A 17,718-nucleotide genomic window follows, 5' to 3' on the forward strand; every position below is an offset into this window, starting at 1 on the left:
ATAAGGAATTGGAGAGTCTGGTTTACAAAAAAAGACAAATTGCTGGAGTAACTCAGAGGGTCAGGCAGCATCTATGGAGAACATGGTTACCGTATTTCCCGGCATCGAAGACGCACCCCCATTTTGAGTTGCTAAATTTTGAAAAAGGCCGGCGGGACAGGACCAAGAGTTTGGTGCAGGGGTCGGCATAGGTCTGCAGGTCTTTTTTGCATAGGGGCCAGGACCCATTTTTGTGAGCGGATGGCTGGCCACATCTATCGCCATAGGTAATAAATGGAGGTAATAATACATACTAACTAAATGAGTAATAAGTAATAATACATACTAATAATACATAAATTAGTAATAATACATACTAATAATAGTTTTCATGTATTTTTCCAATTAGTTTCCTGCAGTTTCTAGATCGCCCGTGTGCCCCGGGACTGACTGCAGTTCCCAGATCCCTAGCGTCCCCTGGACTACCTGCAGTTCCCAGGTCGGTAGCGCCCAGGTCACCTGCGGGGCCCCTGGACTTGTTGCAGTTCCCAGGTCGCCTGCGAGCCCGGGACTGACTGTGCACTAAAACTAATTGAAAAAAAAAACATGCAGGCTGCATGATGGGGACAGGGGGACAGGGATTTTTCATGCCATCTCCACCAGTTGCGCCTGTTGGGTCCGCTTCTTTTCACCTGGTATATTAATGATTTGGATAATGGAATGGATGGCTTTGTGGCCAAGATTGCAGATGAAATGAAGATAGATGGAGAGGCATGTAATGTAGAGAAAGCAGGGAGTCTGCAGAAGGTTGGGAGAATGGCCAAAGAAGTGGCAGATTGACAAAATAACTCAGTTTATCAAAAGGGAGAACATACAAACTCCACACAGACAGCACCCGAGGTCATGATCGAACCTGGGTCTCTGGCACTGAAGCAGCAGCTCTACCAACTGTGGCACTGTGCCATCCTGGGTACTTCAGCATTTTCTGACCAGAGATAGCCAAGTGTTCGACGGAAAAATAATAACGTATGTTGCTATAAATTGTAGTCTAAAAAAGCGACTTGAAGAATACTGCAAGTGGCAGTCCAATGCCATGCTGCAGACTTTCAGGCACAGTACATTGAGTCTGAAGAAGGACTTGACCCGAAATGTCACCCATCCTTCTCTCCAGAGATGCTGCCTGTCCCACTGAGTTACTGCAGATTTTTCTGTCTATCTTCGGTTTAAACCAGCATCTGCAGTTCCCTCTTACACAGTACAAGGAGCAATTGAACAAGAGCAGAATGAGCAATAGAAAAATCACTTTAATTTCCTGCAATTCGATTTAAGGGGAAAGAATTGTATTCACTTTGCAAAGCATTTTACTTGTCAAGAATTGTCACCAACCAAGCAAGCTATTGCCTTGATTTTGCACCATGAAGATTAATGCGAACTGATTAAAATTCAACTTAAGACCTTATGCAAGCAGAATCCCTTTATCTGTATATGTTTAAAAAATGCCTCATAGATGAGCTTTTCAGGTTATGTGTATTCACTTTCTTGTCCTTTTTGCTGTTTCAGCCAACAGTGGGAAGAGATAAAAAACATCAAAACACACCACAAAGACAAACAGACAACATACAAGATAGGAACCACAATGCACAACAGAGAAACAGAAGCAGACATGAATATTGATTCAAAGCAGGCAAGTTATTGTTCCATAACATTACTGCGAGTAGTCTTATAGCGACACCCCAATTTTTGAAGGGAAGGAAGACAAAGAAGCATGAGCTTCAGGATCCAGAAAAGCATGAATTTAAGTTAAAAAAGCATGTTCATTTCATTAATAATCTTGCAGGGAGAACCAAAGTACCAAAGTGAACCCAGAAATAAATGTAGAAAAAGTCAATGGCTCAGGTAATCACAATTCTGAAATTAGCCTTGGTACTCTAGCCAAATTTAAGGAGCGGGGATTATTGATAAATGAAAATATTTGAATTGTGCAACAAAAATGTCCAAACAATATTAATTCAGCTGATGACATTTGATAATTAAGAGAATTCCTTGCATTTGAAAACTAATTTGGCCCGGGAATAATGGAAATGCGGGTTGTTGTAAGTCTTCAAGCCACTACGTAAAAAGATTAGTGAACTTGCCCAACATATTAGCTTTGCTCAACAAAGGTCTAATTATTTCAGATTTAAAATTTACTGTCCGAGCATAAATTGTTATTTGTTTAAGAGAAATCCAAATTACTACCCCTTAACATGGAAAGGCTTTTCCTAACTTCAATCAAGAAAGACAATGGATCTATTCTTCACTATTACCGTTGTTTTAGCCACCTAACCCACATAAACCTCTTCCGTCAACCTAGTTTCTTTAAATGTTTGATGAAATCAATCTTAACTTTCTGAATTTCAAGGAACATTACTACACAACTCTAATCTGAATCGCGTCTCACAATTCAAAGTTTTCCATTGGCATAAAGGTAGACACAAAATGCTGGAGTAACTCAGCGGGACTAATGGCAAGTCATTAGGTTTCAATACAATGATGAGCATAGATAATTTGCATGTTCAAAATTTTAACAAAGACTAAGAAAATAATTGATTAGGCAGTGAAAGGGGAGAGTATTCTAAACTGTGGAAAGATAGCAGACACACCAAATTTAATCTTATATTGAAAGAGCTAATAGTCAAATCTTGATCTTGATCTTGATTCAATTTATTGTCATTGCACTTTTCAGTGCAACAAAATGGTTTAGCCTGCAGTCATAACATAGACTAAATAACAAACACTCAACACAGTTTAAAGTCCCAAAGTCATTGTCTCTTCCCTCCTTGCTCTCCCTCTGCGCTAGGGCAATCCAAGCCTCCGATGTTGTGACCCCGCCGGGTGATGGTAGGTAAGTCCCGCGGCTGAATCCGTGCTCCGCAAACGGGCCGGTTCAAACTCCGCGGCCCGAGGCGGTCGAAGCTGCCGCCCTCCAGTCCTGCGGACGCAGCTGTGGTTGCGGGAGCTCCGGAAAAACAGGTCTCCACCTGTGACCTGCGAGCTCCCGACGATGTCATCCGCTGGCCCGCGGCCGAGCCTCCAAAGTCGGGTGAGAAGTTGGGTTGCACCGCAACCACAGCCCTGAAGTCGGCCAGCCTTATGTTGGTAAGTCCTGGCTCTGCCTCTGGAGCCTCGAGGTCGGTCGCAGTTGGAGGCCGCCAGCTCCGTGATAGGCCTCAGCGCAGACGGACACGGAGACGGGGGATATGGCAAGAAAGGTCGCATCCCCCCCCCGAAGGAAGAGTCAAAAAACATGTTACACCCCCCCCCCCCCCCCCACACATACACAACTAAATAAACCGAAATAAACTGTAAAAACGGGACAAGAGAAAACAAAAAAAACAGAAAAGACAAACGGACTGCAGGCGAGCCGCAGCTGCAAGGCAGCGACGCCACTTCCGAATATAAATCTAATATAATTTACAAAATTATATGGAACACAATATGGAGGACAGGTTGTCTTTTTAATAAAGGCATTAAGATGGAAACCTGTGTAATAACATGTGCTTCTTTCAAGGCCATAAAGAAGCCAAGATTGAAAAAAAATAGCTGACGTTGCAGAGATAAGCAATAACTTGTTATTGGATGAGCTTGATTTGGACCCAGCTTTTCCTATCTTCTGAAAGGCCATTGAATCTTTCAATCATGCCATATTCAGACTTGGTAGGTATGTTTTACTGGTAAGAAAAATTTATAACTACACTAATCCCTCTTTGTTCGAAGAGTGGAAGTCAGGGAGACTGAGCAACGTTTGTGCTCTTTGTAATTCCTGCCACTCCCGTCTGACGAATCGATTAAAGTTTGGCTTGGTTTACCTTTAACCAGTTTGTTGTTGATCCGTGTAAGATCTAGAAAAGAAATTGCAGATGCCCTCGCTGAGATAATATGAATTATTAATGGACACGGTTGGGGAGCGGGAAGCTAATGTTGTGTCCCTATTTAAGAAGGGCTGCAAGTAAAAACCTGGGTTCAGTGAGCCTAACATCTGTGGTGGGCAGGTTACTGAAGAGTATTCTGAGGGTTAAGATATATAAGCATTTGTATAGACAGAGGCTGATTAGGGATTGTCAGCATGCTTTTGTATATGGGAGATTGTGTCTTACGAATCTAATTGAGATTTTACAAGTAACAATCAAAACGTTGATGAGGGCAAAGCTGAAGATTTGTCTATATTGGCTTAAGCAAGGCACTTGATAAGGACGTGCATGACTGGTTGCTCTGGAAGGTTAGATCGCAGGAGATCCAGGAAGAACAAGCCAAATGAATAGAGAATTGGCTTTAGAGAAGGAAGCAGGTGACAGTGGAAGGTTGTTTTTTAGACTGGAGGCCTTAGACCAGTGGTGTGCCTCAGAGATTGGTGCTAGGTCCATTATTGTCTGTGGCTTATATCAACAATTTAGACAATATAGACGGCATGATTAATAAGTTTGCAGATGACACCAAAGTGGGTGGCATCGCAGACAAAAAAAGATGGGTATCAAAAGTTACAGCAGAATCTTGATTAGTCTGGCAAGTGGGTTGAGGAATGATTACTGGAGTCTAATGCAGATAAGTGTTTGGCAAACCATGGAAGTGAATGGCAGGGCCCTGGGGAGTGTTGTAGAGCAGATGGAACAAGAAGTTCAAGTACATACTTCTTTGAAAGTGACATCACATGTAGATAGGGTGGTCAAGAAGGCTTTCGGTACAATCAGTTAGAATATTGAGTATTGAAGTTGGGTGTTATATTACAGTTGTACAAGACGTTGGTGAAGCCACGTTTGGAATATTATTTTCAGTTTTTGGTCACCCTGCTCTAGAACGGATATCGTTAGCTGGAAAGAATGCAGAGAAGATTCATGAGTATGGTGCCAGGACTTGCGGGGCCGAGCTACAGGGAGAGGCTGGGCAAGTTAGGACTATATTCTTTGGAGTGAAAGAGGAGGATGTTGGATGTGTAAGATCATGAGGGGAATAGACAGGGTAGACGCAGGTTATTTTTACACAGGGCAGGCAAATCAAGAACCAGAGACGTAGGTTTATGGTGCGAGGGGAAAAATCTAATAGGAACCGGAGGAGCAACCTTTTCCAGACTAGTGGGTATATGAAACGAGCTTCCAGAGGAGGTAGTTGAGGCAGGTATTATAACAACATTTAACAAACATTTGGACAGGTGCATGGATTGGAAAGGTTTAGATGGATGTGGGCCAAACGCAGGCAGGTGGCACTAGTGGAGATGGAACACCTACGTTGGCATGGGTAAGTTGGGCTGAAGGGTCAGTTCCATGACTCATATTTATATCTCATCTTCTTATAGGCAGTGGAATGGTGAAACCGACATCTAATTTCAAAATGCTGCATGAAAATCCAAGATATTAACCCATGATTAAGGGTTGAGGATTTATATAATAGAATTGCTCAGATAATAACTTTTGTGTGAGGAACTTATGTTAAGTTGTAAGAGAAGGGCTTGGAGTTGGGGTTTTTAGAAATACATGTCCCCACAAAGAAATAAAGTGCAAAGAACACACACACAGAACAGATGGCTTATCATAACATGGAAATGTTGATCTGAGTAGACATCGCTTTGTTTGCTTTGAAGCAGCTATAACGCTGTCAGAAGTTGTATTTGTTTAATTTTATGTTTAGAGTATAGGTTGTTAATGGGGTCTCTTCCCAGGACATAGGCACCATTTGTTCTTTCTTTGTGACACATCTTTGAGCTCAGGTGTGTTATAAAGAGTGTTTATGGTTGTTTATGTTGGGTCTTAGACAGCAAGGCTAGATAACAGTCTGAGATTTGGGTTGTGCTGTTTAAATGTACTTATGTTGAGATAAGAGATAATGCATAGGTGATGGTTGTGTGACCTTTGTATAAAGACGATTTCTTATGTTTATAGAAAACTGAGAAAGTCTGAAAACTGTAATGTCCAGGTTCACTACAATCTCCAAATAGGCTCTGAACAATATAAACTTGGGGGCATTATTTTTCACTTTGTTTGTTTTTTTGCTTGTTTTTATTTAAATGTATCAATAAAAGCAGGCAAACAAGCAATAATAATGCAAAGAAAAATGTATATATTTTTTATTGTTTGTTATGGGTTTTACAGAGTAATATATATACATCTGTTGTACTGCTGCAAGTAATAATAATAATAATAATGGATGGGATTTATATAGCGCATTTCTAGATACTCAAGGCGCTTTACATCGCATTATTCATTCACTCCTCAGTCACACTCGGTGGTGGTGAGCTACTTCTGTAGCCACAGCTGCCCTGGGGCAGACTGACGGAAGCGTGGCTGCTAATCTGCGCTTACGGCCCCTCCGACCACCGCCAATCACTCACACACAGGCAAAGGGGGGTGAAGTGTCTTGCCCAAGGACACAACGACAGTATGCACTCCAAGCGGGATTCGAACCGGCTACCTTCCGGTCGCCAGCCGAACACTTAGCCCATGTGACAATATAACACTTAACTGTTCAAGAGACGGTAATTTTAACCTGCTCTCTCCCAATATTTTATAAATTTCCTTACCAACTTTAAATTGACTTGAAGGTTTAAGGTTCTTTCCTAATACCCAAAATACAATTATTCTTCCTGGCATGCTAAACCACAATTGTCAGAAGACTGCTCTAGTTTCTTTTCCAAAAAAATATTTCACAGTGATCTTCTGATCTTCATCCCATCCCAAACAGCATTATTCCTCATGCCATTGTAACCAGGCTGCAAATCTGGTTGAAGTTTTGCTTCAAACTCGTCAAATTTCTTCCCTCGTCAGACCCATAAGAGAGACATTGAACATTAGCTGAACATTACTTGGACTCAAAGATCAGAATGTTTCCAGTTAAGCCTTGCAACAAACTTAATGCAGTAATTTCATCACAAAGTTACAAGGCAGCAATGGAAAAACTGCATCAAATATTAAAGTGGCAAGTTGGAAACCTAATTATGATCACTCAAGTCCTCATTCTACAAATACCATTAAATTTGTCTGATTCTGAACAATTCTATCACAAAATATGCTAACTATAACAATTCAGAGCGTGAATGACATTATACTTTATACTTTTACACTTAATAAAACCAGCAGGGTCTTTCCAGCTGCATGTTTTTTTTCTCAATACCCATTGCAGGCTTGCTCACAAAGGTTGTTGGATTTTCATTCACAGCCTGATTGGCTCTGCCTCTAAACTGTTTTCCAGAGCAGCTAAAAAAGAAATGATACCCAAATCGTTTTGCTCATACACAAATCAATAGTATATTGGTTCTCCCATTCCCATCTGTTCCGCTGGGGCAACAACCTTTCTACCTATGAGCATCTCGCTGGGATGTTAGCACTCCCATTCACACTCATCCCTCTGGCATGGCGTCTAACCATTCAGTCTTTCTGGTGTAATTACTCTCCCATACCCAGTCCATATCATTCTGACATTAACTGAAATGGGACATACAATTTCACAGGATTGCCTATCCCTGAACATATGCATGCATTCTGGTCATACATTAATCTTCAAGTGGAATTCATGCTTGTCAGCGCTATACATTTTTCTTGTCAGAACAAGCCACATACATTATATAGTGCCTTTAACATAGAAAAATGCGGTGGTTCGTGCATACTGCAAAATCTGTTTTGGCTGTTATGAATTTTTGCTCAAATTCTCATCAAGACCACTTTCCAACCAGCTCTTTTCTAATTCTTTCCCTGCACTGTCTCCACATTAAACTGCACACATTTTGTAGCTGATATTTGTTTGAAGGTAGCACATCTCTTGCTCCACAAAAACTGCCTTACTCACTTAACACCAAAGATCCTATAGCAAGCAAGATAGTGCACTCGACGAAGAAGACATAGTACGGTCATGGGTAATCTTCGGCCCCATTTCCTAAACCGGCTTTTGTCTCCGCCATCTTTGTCCGCCATAGCAGAGCAAAGATACTAGTACGGAGACGGAAGCTGTTTACGGAAACATCCTCGTAAAAATCAAAGATCTTTGGTAAAAAATCTTCTCATTTTCTCTCTGACTCTCTGCCCCGTTAAAGAGACTCACTGACGAGGGGTGAAAGAGGGCGGGCATGAGATCCGAAGCTGAGAACAGACGGCCCTTCCGTTTCTTCCCCCATCACGCTCGCTGCCCGGCTCCCAAACTTCGAACCGGTCTTCTCTATTTGCGGAAACAATAAACCAATTTTGAAAAGGCACAACAGAGACAGAAAGAGGGAAGCGTGGATTGGAAAGGTCTCTCCTTTTACACTGCCGATTGGGCACAGCCTCTTAACCCTCAGTGCCCCCTCCGCATTTGCACAGTCCGATCCCAATCCCGGGGCTTTGAATCCAAAACATTAAAAAAGAAAATTAACAGAATTATAATTTATTAACATATTAATCATTAACACAAAGTAACAGAATTATGAATCATGAATCTAACACCATATCACACACACTGCGATTACACTGCGAGACGGATATACAAAGTCAGGTTGGGTTTACTGAAATGGCCGACAAAAGGCTGACGTTCCGCTCCGTACTACACGTCAGCCCATTGGTTTTAGCAGGAGTGCACAATGCACATCTTGCTTGCTATAGGATCTTTGCTTAACACCACCTATATTCACTGGAATTTAGAAGGATGATAGGGCATCTTATAGAAACATATAAAATTATTAAGGGATTGGACAGGCTGGATGCAGGAAAAATGGCCCCCCTGATGGGGAGTCCAGAACCAGGGGCCACAGTTTAAGAATAAGGGGTAGGCCATTTAGGACTGAAAAGAAAACTTTTTCACCCAGCAAGTTGTGAATCTGTGGAACTCTCTGCCACAGAAGGCAGTGGAGGCCAATGCACTGGATGTGTTCAAGAGAGTTAGATATAGCTCATGGGGCTAACAGAATCAAGGGATATGGGGAAAAAGCAGAAACACAGTACTGATTCTAGATGATCAGCCGATCATATTGAATGGTGGTGCAGGCTCGAAGGGCTGAATGGCCTACTCCTGCGCCTGCTTTCTATGTTTCTATACCATGTCATACAACTGCACCTCTATTGAATTGTGAATTCCTAACTTGCTAATGCTGATCAAAAATAAAAAGACTGCTTTCGGGCAAAACAGTTAAACTTGCCTTTCAACAACACCTCCGAACCAACATTTCTTTGCTTTTACTCCTGCTGTATAAACATGCACCATCATATGGCAACTGCTGAAATAAAGCCTGTGGAAAAACAAAGGTACGAGACTAGCATCCTATCACTACTCATGGGTACAATTTCAGTTAACAATTAACAATTAAAGTAGAAGTTAAACATGGCACAAGATTAGAAGTAATTTGCACGAGTTCATATTCCCTTCTGCCAGAAATCAATTGCAATCAATCAATCAGATTTATTCATCACATACACAATAAAGTGCAGTGAAATGAACTTGCCAGCAGCGGTTCAATAAAATGAACACACAATACACAATAAAAATTTAACACAAACATCCACCACTGCATTCTTCACTGTGGTGGAGGGCACAAAGTACAGTCAGTCCTCCTCCATCATTCCCCCGTGGTCGGGGCCATAAACCTCCGCAGTTGCCTATGCGGGCAGCCAGATGTACAGGCACTCTCTTCTGGAAGGTAAGTCCCGAATCTGTGCTTCCCTACCGGAGATTGCGGCTTCAAGATGATGTAGGCCGCAGGTCAGCGGTCGGAGCTCATGGAAAAGTCGCCTCTCCATGGTGGAGGCGACCGAAAGTGGTTTCCCCCTTAGCCACCCCCCTCCCCCCCAAAGACACACCGAGAGACACTAAAACAAACATTTGGACATAATAACTGCAGCATCCAATCTGCCACCCTGGTTTACTCAGCACAGATCATACCTCCAACCTCCCAACTCCGTCACGCTCTTTGTGAACATGCAACCATTAAAAACCCTCACATTAAACCGTTGCTATTTATCTTCCACTAATTCTGTAATCCAATCATGGAAAGAAAATCTACTAATCAGCACTGGATGGGCCCAGTCCAAACAGAAGTGGATCAGTCAGCACCAGGCACGCTTTGTAATTTCAAAATCTGTAACATTCTGCTACATCAGCAGAAATGCAGTCACTTTCAATTGCAGATTAGAGAAAGTTATATGATAAAAGGCTTAAATACTCACTAAAGTCCATCTTCCTGACATAAACTCTTATCAAACCATATCCACCATTTAAAAGTTCAGCATTGCTATAACATACTTTTGTACAGCCCCAAATCATATATAAATAATGCATTCTCTGCTTTGTTTTTTAAAGATCATTCATCATCGTTGAAAACATTAGCGACGCAGTGGTGTCTGTTTTCAATGGGAACGGTGATGGACGCACCACACATCCCTGTCGTCCAGTTCCTGCGGACTTCCACCGCTGGAAGTATAGGATTTTGGTGTGTGTGCTTTATCACCATTCCTTACAATGCTACGTACGACAGTGATCGCAACTTCTACTGAAGTGTGGATGGCCGTTGGCTCGCTAGAAGCTCATCCGCCCTTTGACAGGTCTTGTTTTTGGTCCTGCTGGGGATCCACAGCCCCCTCCTCACCTGGCAAACCAGGTGGGGGAGACGGTTTAGTCACCGACTATCCGACCATGGAGCAGATAGCTCGGGATTACATGGTACCCGTGGCGGGGGGGGGGGGGGGGGGGGGAAAGACAAACAGAACTCAAACTAATCTTTCACCCAGTCCATCCACAGGTCTGCTTATTCCAAGTAAGGACAAATATTTTCTTCATCAATAAACTATCCATTTCATTTTAAATTTTCAAGAAATAATTCAAAATTGTAACAACCTTCTGAGAAAATTATTTTTCTAATCTACATCTGGGCTTCACAATCTTAAAAACAGCAGTCCACAACCATAAAATTGAAAGAACCCTCAACACCTCAAGATTCTAACTGTTTGCTCATGGCACTGGAAGATCTTAGATAATCAACTTCTGCAGCTGGTATCACATGCTGAATATTGGAAGAGTCTTCTTCATCCCATTGTCACTTCTAGAGTTTCTGTAGCACAGGGACTTTACCAGGGACGAGCGTGGAGTACGAAGCCATTCTACGAAAGACAATATTGGATTTGAAATAGGATTAGTCTAATCCAGCCTGGGAACGTGTCCAGGCAAGGGGTTAAAGTTGGTGGTAAAAGTATAAAAATACAGCAAAGAAAAAATGTGTCAGCTTTTTGAATGGAATAACGAATTGTACTTTCCTGGTCCTAGCCCCAAAGCCATGTAATTTTCTTCACATTAATCATTTATCCCATTAAGGCCATTTCAAAATTATTTTCAAATTATGTATTCCAGATTGTAATTCATATCATAATATCTATTTCCTCTCTGCCACTGAACATAGGTTCCCAAATTACTCTTATCAAAATCAGGCACAATTTAAAGCACCTCTATCAAATGTTTCTTCAACCTTTTCTGGACTAATGAAAACAATTATTGTTTGTTTTAAAGTCTCTCCTTGTAACTAAAGTTTGATAACCATTCCAGTTTATATTCTCAGTGCCTTTCAAGAACTTGACATGTTTGTCAGGTACCTAAAGTTCGGTGCAATGTCAAATGTGGCCCGACCATTGATTTAACTAACGAATATAGTGATTTCCTTGCCTTTATTTTGGCCAATGCAAAAAGTTCTTGTATGAACAGCTTTCATGTATTATGCCACGACTAAAGATTTGTATGCGAACTCCTAGGACGTCTGCTCCTTTCAAATTTTTCAAAGCGATACCATCTTTTCGACATTTTCTCCTCCAAAAAGCACTTGCACTTCTACCACATCAGCAGTACATAAGTCATCTCCTGAAGTCCAGCAGTATCCTGGTTCCTCGGTTTGTGATATCTGCAAATTTTATATCCGATATCCAACCTGCTAAGTTGCTAAGTAATTTTGCACTAGATTACAAAGTTTCCAACATGAGGCTAACTGATCCGCAGTTAGCGGGATCATCTTTTTTACTTTTGAGAAAGGATATAACATTTCTAACCATCCAATCATCTGACAAGAAATCCATGATGGATTGGAAGAGGACCAATGATTTCCATTCACAACCCTAGCTCTCCACAGGTTGACATTTTTAATTTGAATAGTGTCAACCTATTAATAATTTCTCCCGCTAGCAGTACTGTAATTTCTCTAACTTCAACAATACCAGGTAAATTTTGTTTGCACGAATAATGCCCACCACATACAAAACGTTTCCCATATCTTTTTAGCTCAGATTATTTTTCCCGTGACTAGTAATTGCATTTTCGGCACTCTCCAGCTTCAGTCTTCCAGAGAACTTTAACTTTCACCTTTCCTTCTCCAACAAGTAACAAGTTTTACTCTGTTCCAATTCCATCTATTGGTCACAAATTGTTCATTTCTTCCCCAAACTGAGCCTTGATTAGGTGTTCAAGAAGGAACTGCAGATGCTGGAAAATCAAAGGTACGCAAAAATGCTGGAGAAACTCAGCCGGTGCAGCAGCATCTATGGAGCGAAGGAAATAGGTAACGTTTCGGGCCGAAACCCTTCTTCAGACTTCTTCAGCATCCCAAGAGGGAAATGCATAGTTAACATTTTGAGCTGGCACCTTTCTTTAGGTCTCATTAGTCCACCCATGCCTTTTCCTATCTACTGCCACTTTTTATGCATTACCCTTCAATGTAAGGTTGTTTGTCTTTCCCAATTCTCAGTACCATATCACGTCCTTTTTCTCTCTGATGTTTCATCCTAGTCCTTCTTCCTAAACAAAATAAAAGAGCTAAACAGAATTTCATGTCGGATCCTTACAAGAATAATAAAGACACAATTTGAAATTGATAGAATCAATTGAAACTATTCCCATTGTTTCTGCTCTGGATGCTTTTGAGAGATCAATACAGAGTGAGTGATATTCTGCAACTTCTGATTGTGAAGGGGAAGTTTTACTCTGCCTCCAATTAATATTGTATCTGTCCTAAACAAACAAGGGGACATGTTACTCTCCAAATAGCAACTCTGTTGATTGACACAGTACTGTTTCCCATTCCTATTGTTTTCACTTTATTAAGTACAAAATACAATTTTAAGAGTCTTTCAAATAAATTGGACCTTCTCAGTAGCTCTGAAGGATTGCAAAGTTTAGAAATACATGATTGGCAAAATATTACCATCTTTCTATATTCAAATGATAGAAAATTAAATGCTTTAGTACAGCTGAAAGCTGCTGCAGAGACCTTGGGGTAACACAGTACTAATAAAGAACAAGGAAGAGCACAGTTTAAAAATGCATCTTTTACAGTTTAGACAACAGACAATAGGTGCAGGAGTAGGCCGTTCGGCCCTTCGAGCCAGCACCGCCATTCAATGTGATCATGGCTGATCATCCACAATCAGTACCCGTTCTTGCCTTCTCCCCATATCCCCTGACTCCGCTATCTTTAAGAGCCTTATCTAGCTCTCTCTTGAAAGTATCCAGAGAACCAGCCTCCACCACCCTCTGAGGCAGAGAATTCCACAGACTCGCCACTTACTGTGAGAACAAGTGTTTCCTCATTTCCGTTCTAAATGGCTTATCTCTTATTCTTAAACTGTGGCCCCTGGTTCTGGACTCGCCCAACATCGGGAACATGCTTCGGGAATTAACCTTGTAAACCTACTCCCTCAATAGTAAGAATATCCTTCCTCAAATTAGGGGACCAAAACTGCACACAATACTCCAGGTGTGGTCTCACTAGGGCCCTATACAACTGCAGAAAGACCTCTTTACTCCTATACACATCTCCTCTTGTTATAAAGGCCAACATGCCATTCGCTTTCTTCACTGCCTGCTGTACCCATTTAGCATTTTGCAATTTAAATAATGGAATGCAAGGACGACAGCAGACTATTATATTGTGAATAATACACAGTACAGCAAAAACAAAGCTGGCCAATGAGTGGACTAGACAATCATACTGACTGGTACTGTTCATACTGACTGGTACTGTTGTACAAATCCACAATTTAATTATTTTATCTGACTATGTACAATAAAATCCAAAATGTCATTCCAAGGAACAGTCAAAAGAAATCATGACATGGGAAAAGGTGCGACAGGATATTTTGAATGTTTTCGACATCACTTTAGATAAAGTCTGGACAAACTGAGAATTTGTGTTCTGGATCATTAACAATTACAGTGGTAAACATTCTTGAAAAATCCAAAGACTAAATCCCAGTCTGGGTGACTGAAGTGAGGGACCTGAAGATAAAGTGTTTTCCAGATGGGCAAGTGAATGAAAATGGCCTGACTTTATAGCTGATTATCAACAGTGGAATAGATCTGATCAGTGCCTTTGGTTTAGATAGATGAAGAATAAATAACTGGAATTCCTACTCATCCATCATCCTGTGATTCAAGTGAAACATTTATACTTAGCTCCAACACATAAACTATGGAATCATTCATGAAGGAGACAATCCAACCCTTGCAGCCTGTTCTGCCATTTAATGAGATCACAGCTGATTTCCACATCAACTCAATTCACCTGCGTCTGAACAATATGCCATATGTTAAGCTTACAAGGACGTATTACCATGAGCATATAAGAATTCTGCTATTCAAGATACAAACCTGGAAAAGAAACGTTTCCCTAGCATACGATTTTAAAGTAGATTAAGCTGGAACGGCCACCATATTAACAAATGGAAAGGCTGTGACAGGAAAATAATTACATTGCCCCGCCATATATCATTTTTAAATTCATAAACACATTTCCCATAAAGGCATGATAATTGTAACAACATGTTCAAGTAAACAAATCCATCATGACACCCAAACCTGTGGTCTAGCTGCATGATCAGGTGATTATTTTGAGTAGCAAACTCAAAGGGCTGAGTGGCCTACTTCTGCTCCCAATTCATACATTGTGTATGACAATTTCTCTGTTACAAATAAATTACTTTGTATTCATTCCACTTCTCAGTGCTTAGTTCGAATTCGTGTCCTCCTTTTATATTACTACTCGAGCTTCACATGTTCAATAAATTACTTCTTTCTCTTCCCAGAGTTTGAACGACATTCTGCAAAATGAGCCATGGCACCTGCTGTCAACAACACGAACCATAACCGCATCTACTCAGTCACTGTCTTTAGTAGTTGATGATATGCAGCCTCCCACTCTCCCACACATATTCCAGGTCACATGCCTCACCCGTTATTTTTTGCAAAATATGATGGTTGGAGGGGGAAGTAATGGCTTATGAAAGAAACAAAATACGGAAGAAAAAAACCCACATTATTCGAACTAAAATGGGGACAAAAAAAGTTGCCGTTTAATGAACTCAAGCAGCAGTCCAGTCGTCCCCGAACCGAAGAAACCCTCATAACCACAAAAGCAGCACTATTATTAAATCGCCAGGAAAGGGTGGCCAGCCCTTGCATCAGGCTCAGAATCAAGGAGTTAAAAGAAATCTTACACAATTTAACGGTTAGAAAACATATCGGGTAATAAATATTACGGAATACAATTCTGACCCTGAACTCAATAAATGCCGGACTGAATCAATGCCTGAGGGCGAACATCAGACGACACGGTGGCCGAGGGGAGTCGGGCCGGGCATGGACCCTCAAGCCCAAGGCGGGTTCAGTGGGTCGTGGGAAGCTTTTCCCTGGAAAGCGCGACACGGGGCTGTAGAAGCGAGAGGTCAGAAAGACGCCTGCAAGCAGTGACCGAGGGACGGGGGGTGATGTGGGGGGGGAGAGAGGCGGCCAAACCAGCGGGCCGGGCGGGGCTGGACCGACCCCCTCCCTTTCCCCACGGGCGTGGCCAGGTACCGTCGACAGGACAGTCCTCGCAGCCTCCTCACCTGGACGTAGTTGCTCTCGCAGTACTCGGCAACTCGGTCCAGGTTGTGGTAACTGTCCAGCAGCGCTCGGCGGCCCGCGGGGATCTCCTCCTCCAGCAACATCTGCAGCTCCGCCATCTTCCCCACATCTTCCGACGATGGATGCGGGAGCTGGAGCCCGAGAGGAGGGACCGGAACCGGAAGTTGTAGGACCCACCACTTCCGGACAGGGCGATCCTTCTCTCCCCGACCCCCGCCCTTAGCAACCACATTCACCCCGGTGACCAACAGCCCCTTGCAACCACCACACGACCCAAGCCACCACCACCGAGTCTAATAACTGTCACTCTCCTGGCAACCGCCACCGCAGCTCCAGAAACCACAACTTTTAGTGTTCATCGGACCACCAGCAACACATCACACCCTAGCAACCAGCCATCCCTGCAACTGACAGTCTTCCCCTCCAGCAAGCACATGTCCCAGCAACCAGCATTCACCTGCCAAACCAGCATCTCCCCAGCAATCTCAGCACAACCTGTCTTAACCACAATTGCAGCCTCACAACCACTCACTAACCAGTCATCCTAGCAATCTCACTACCAGCACCTATCTGAAGAAGGGTCTCGACCCGAAACGTCACTCATTTCTTCTATCCAGAGATGCTGCCCGGCCCGCTGAGTTGCTCCAGCATGTTGTGTCTACCTACCAGTCATCCAAGCGTAGTAATCACCAAAATTTGGGTAATTATATAGCATTCGTGACTCATCAAAGTAGCCACAATTGTCACCCACCCCCCCACACACACACACACATACCGTAATCAACATTTTTACATTCATAACCAACAACCCTTCTTGCCATCAGTCACACTCCCAACAAACATTTTCATTAATAACGATCACCCATCTAGCAACTACTTGAGTAACCAACATTATTCCAATAAGTGGCATCACCATAGCAATCAGAATCAACTATGTCACATATATCCTTCAGTGACTGTCACTCTAATTGGCATACATTCCATCTCTCACAAACCCCACTAACATTAGTAACCAGCAGAGATGACCACAGAACCTGTATAACCCCATGTGACCAGTCCAGGACTGCCAACTCTCACGCTTTGAGCGTGAGAATCACGCGTTTGGTCAAATTCTCACGCTCTCACAAATTTCTCATGCTCTGTCATGAATAATTATGTGATCAACGAAAATGTCAAAACTCAAATAAACTGCATGGTTCGCGGGTGTTGGAGAGCCGGGGCTGAGGGAGGGATGGAAGCAGAAGCAGCGGCGGGGAGAGATGCGGGGAACCGGGGCTGGCGAGTGTTTGCTGGGGCTGGAGAGTGTTTGCCGGGGCTGGAGAGTGTTTGCCGGGGCTGGAGAGTGTTTGTCGGGGCTGGAGAGTGTTTGCTGGGGCTGGAGAGTGTTTGTCAGGGCTGGAGAGTGTTTGCCGGTGTTTGCTGGCGAGTGTTTGCCGGGGCTGCGAGTGTTTGCGGGGCTGGCGAGTGTTTACAGTGCTGGCTGGTGATTGCCGGGCTGGCGCGTCATTCGCTGCAGCTCCGGCCATGGAGCTGCCTCAGTGCAAGAGGCGCCAAAAGCGATATGCCGCGGCCGTGAGAGTCTCTGTGTCAAAGGGACTTCCTCCCTCCCTCCCCCCCCCCCCCCCCCCCCCCCAGTTGCTACGCTCCCTCGGGCTTGGTCCCTCGCAATTTCTCACTCCCAACTCTCACCCAATGTTGGCAGCCTTGCCAGTAAAACCCACGCAGCATCTGCAGCTTCTCTATATATTATTGTATATCAAGGTCCATAAACAGGATACAACTGACAGGCCAACATCGTTTATTGAAGGAAACTAAAAGTTGTGGTTCATACATTGTATCCCAGTTAATATACGATACACATGCCTCTTACAT

The 17,718-nt window shown here is 42.8% G+C and overlaps 1 protein-coding gene across 13 annotated transcripts in view; it reads right to left on the reverse strand.

Moving 5' to 3' along the window:
• Positions 1-16,006, reverse strand: part of LOC129698962 (abl interactor 2) — a 97,786-nt gene extending 81,780 nt beyond the window's left edge. For 3 of the 13 annotated variants that reach the window (XM_055638486.1, XM_055638482.1, XM_055638485.1), the window contains exon 1: positions 15,828-16,006. In XM_055638486.1, the coding sequence (XP_055494461.1) occupies positions 15,828-15,944 (117 nt within the window). In that variant the 5' untranslated portion in view covers positions 15,945-16,006. The remainder of the gene's footprint in view (positions 1-15,827) is intronic. The other 10 variants (XM_055638487.1, XM_055638484.1, XM_055638481.1 and 7 more) reach the window with 5 other exon arrangements.
• Positions 16,007-17,718: the final 1,712 nt, after the last annotated feature.

Source organism: Leucoraja erinacea, chromosome 7, assembly GCF_028641065.1.
Source record: "Leucoraja erinacea ecotype New England chromosome 7, Leri_hhj_1, whole genome shotgun sequence".
Classification (NCBI taxonomy): domain Eukaryota; kingdom Metazoa; phylum Chordata; class Chondrichthyes; order Rajiformes; family Rajidae; genus Leucoraja; species Leucoraja erinaceus.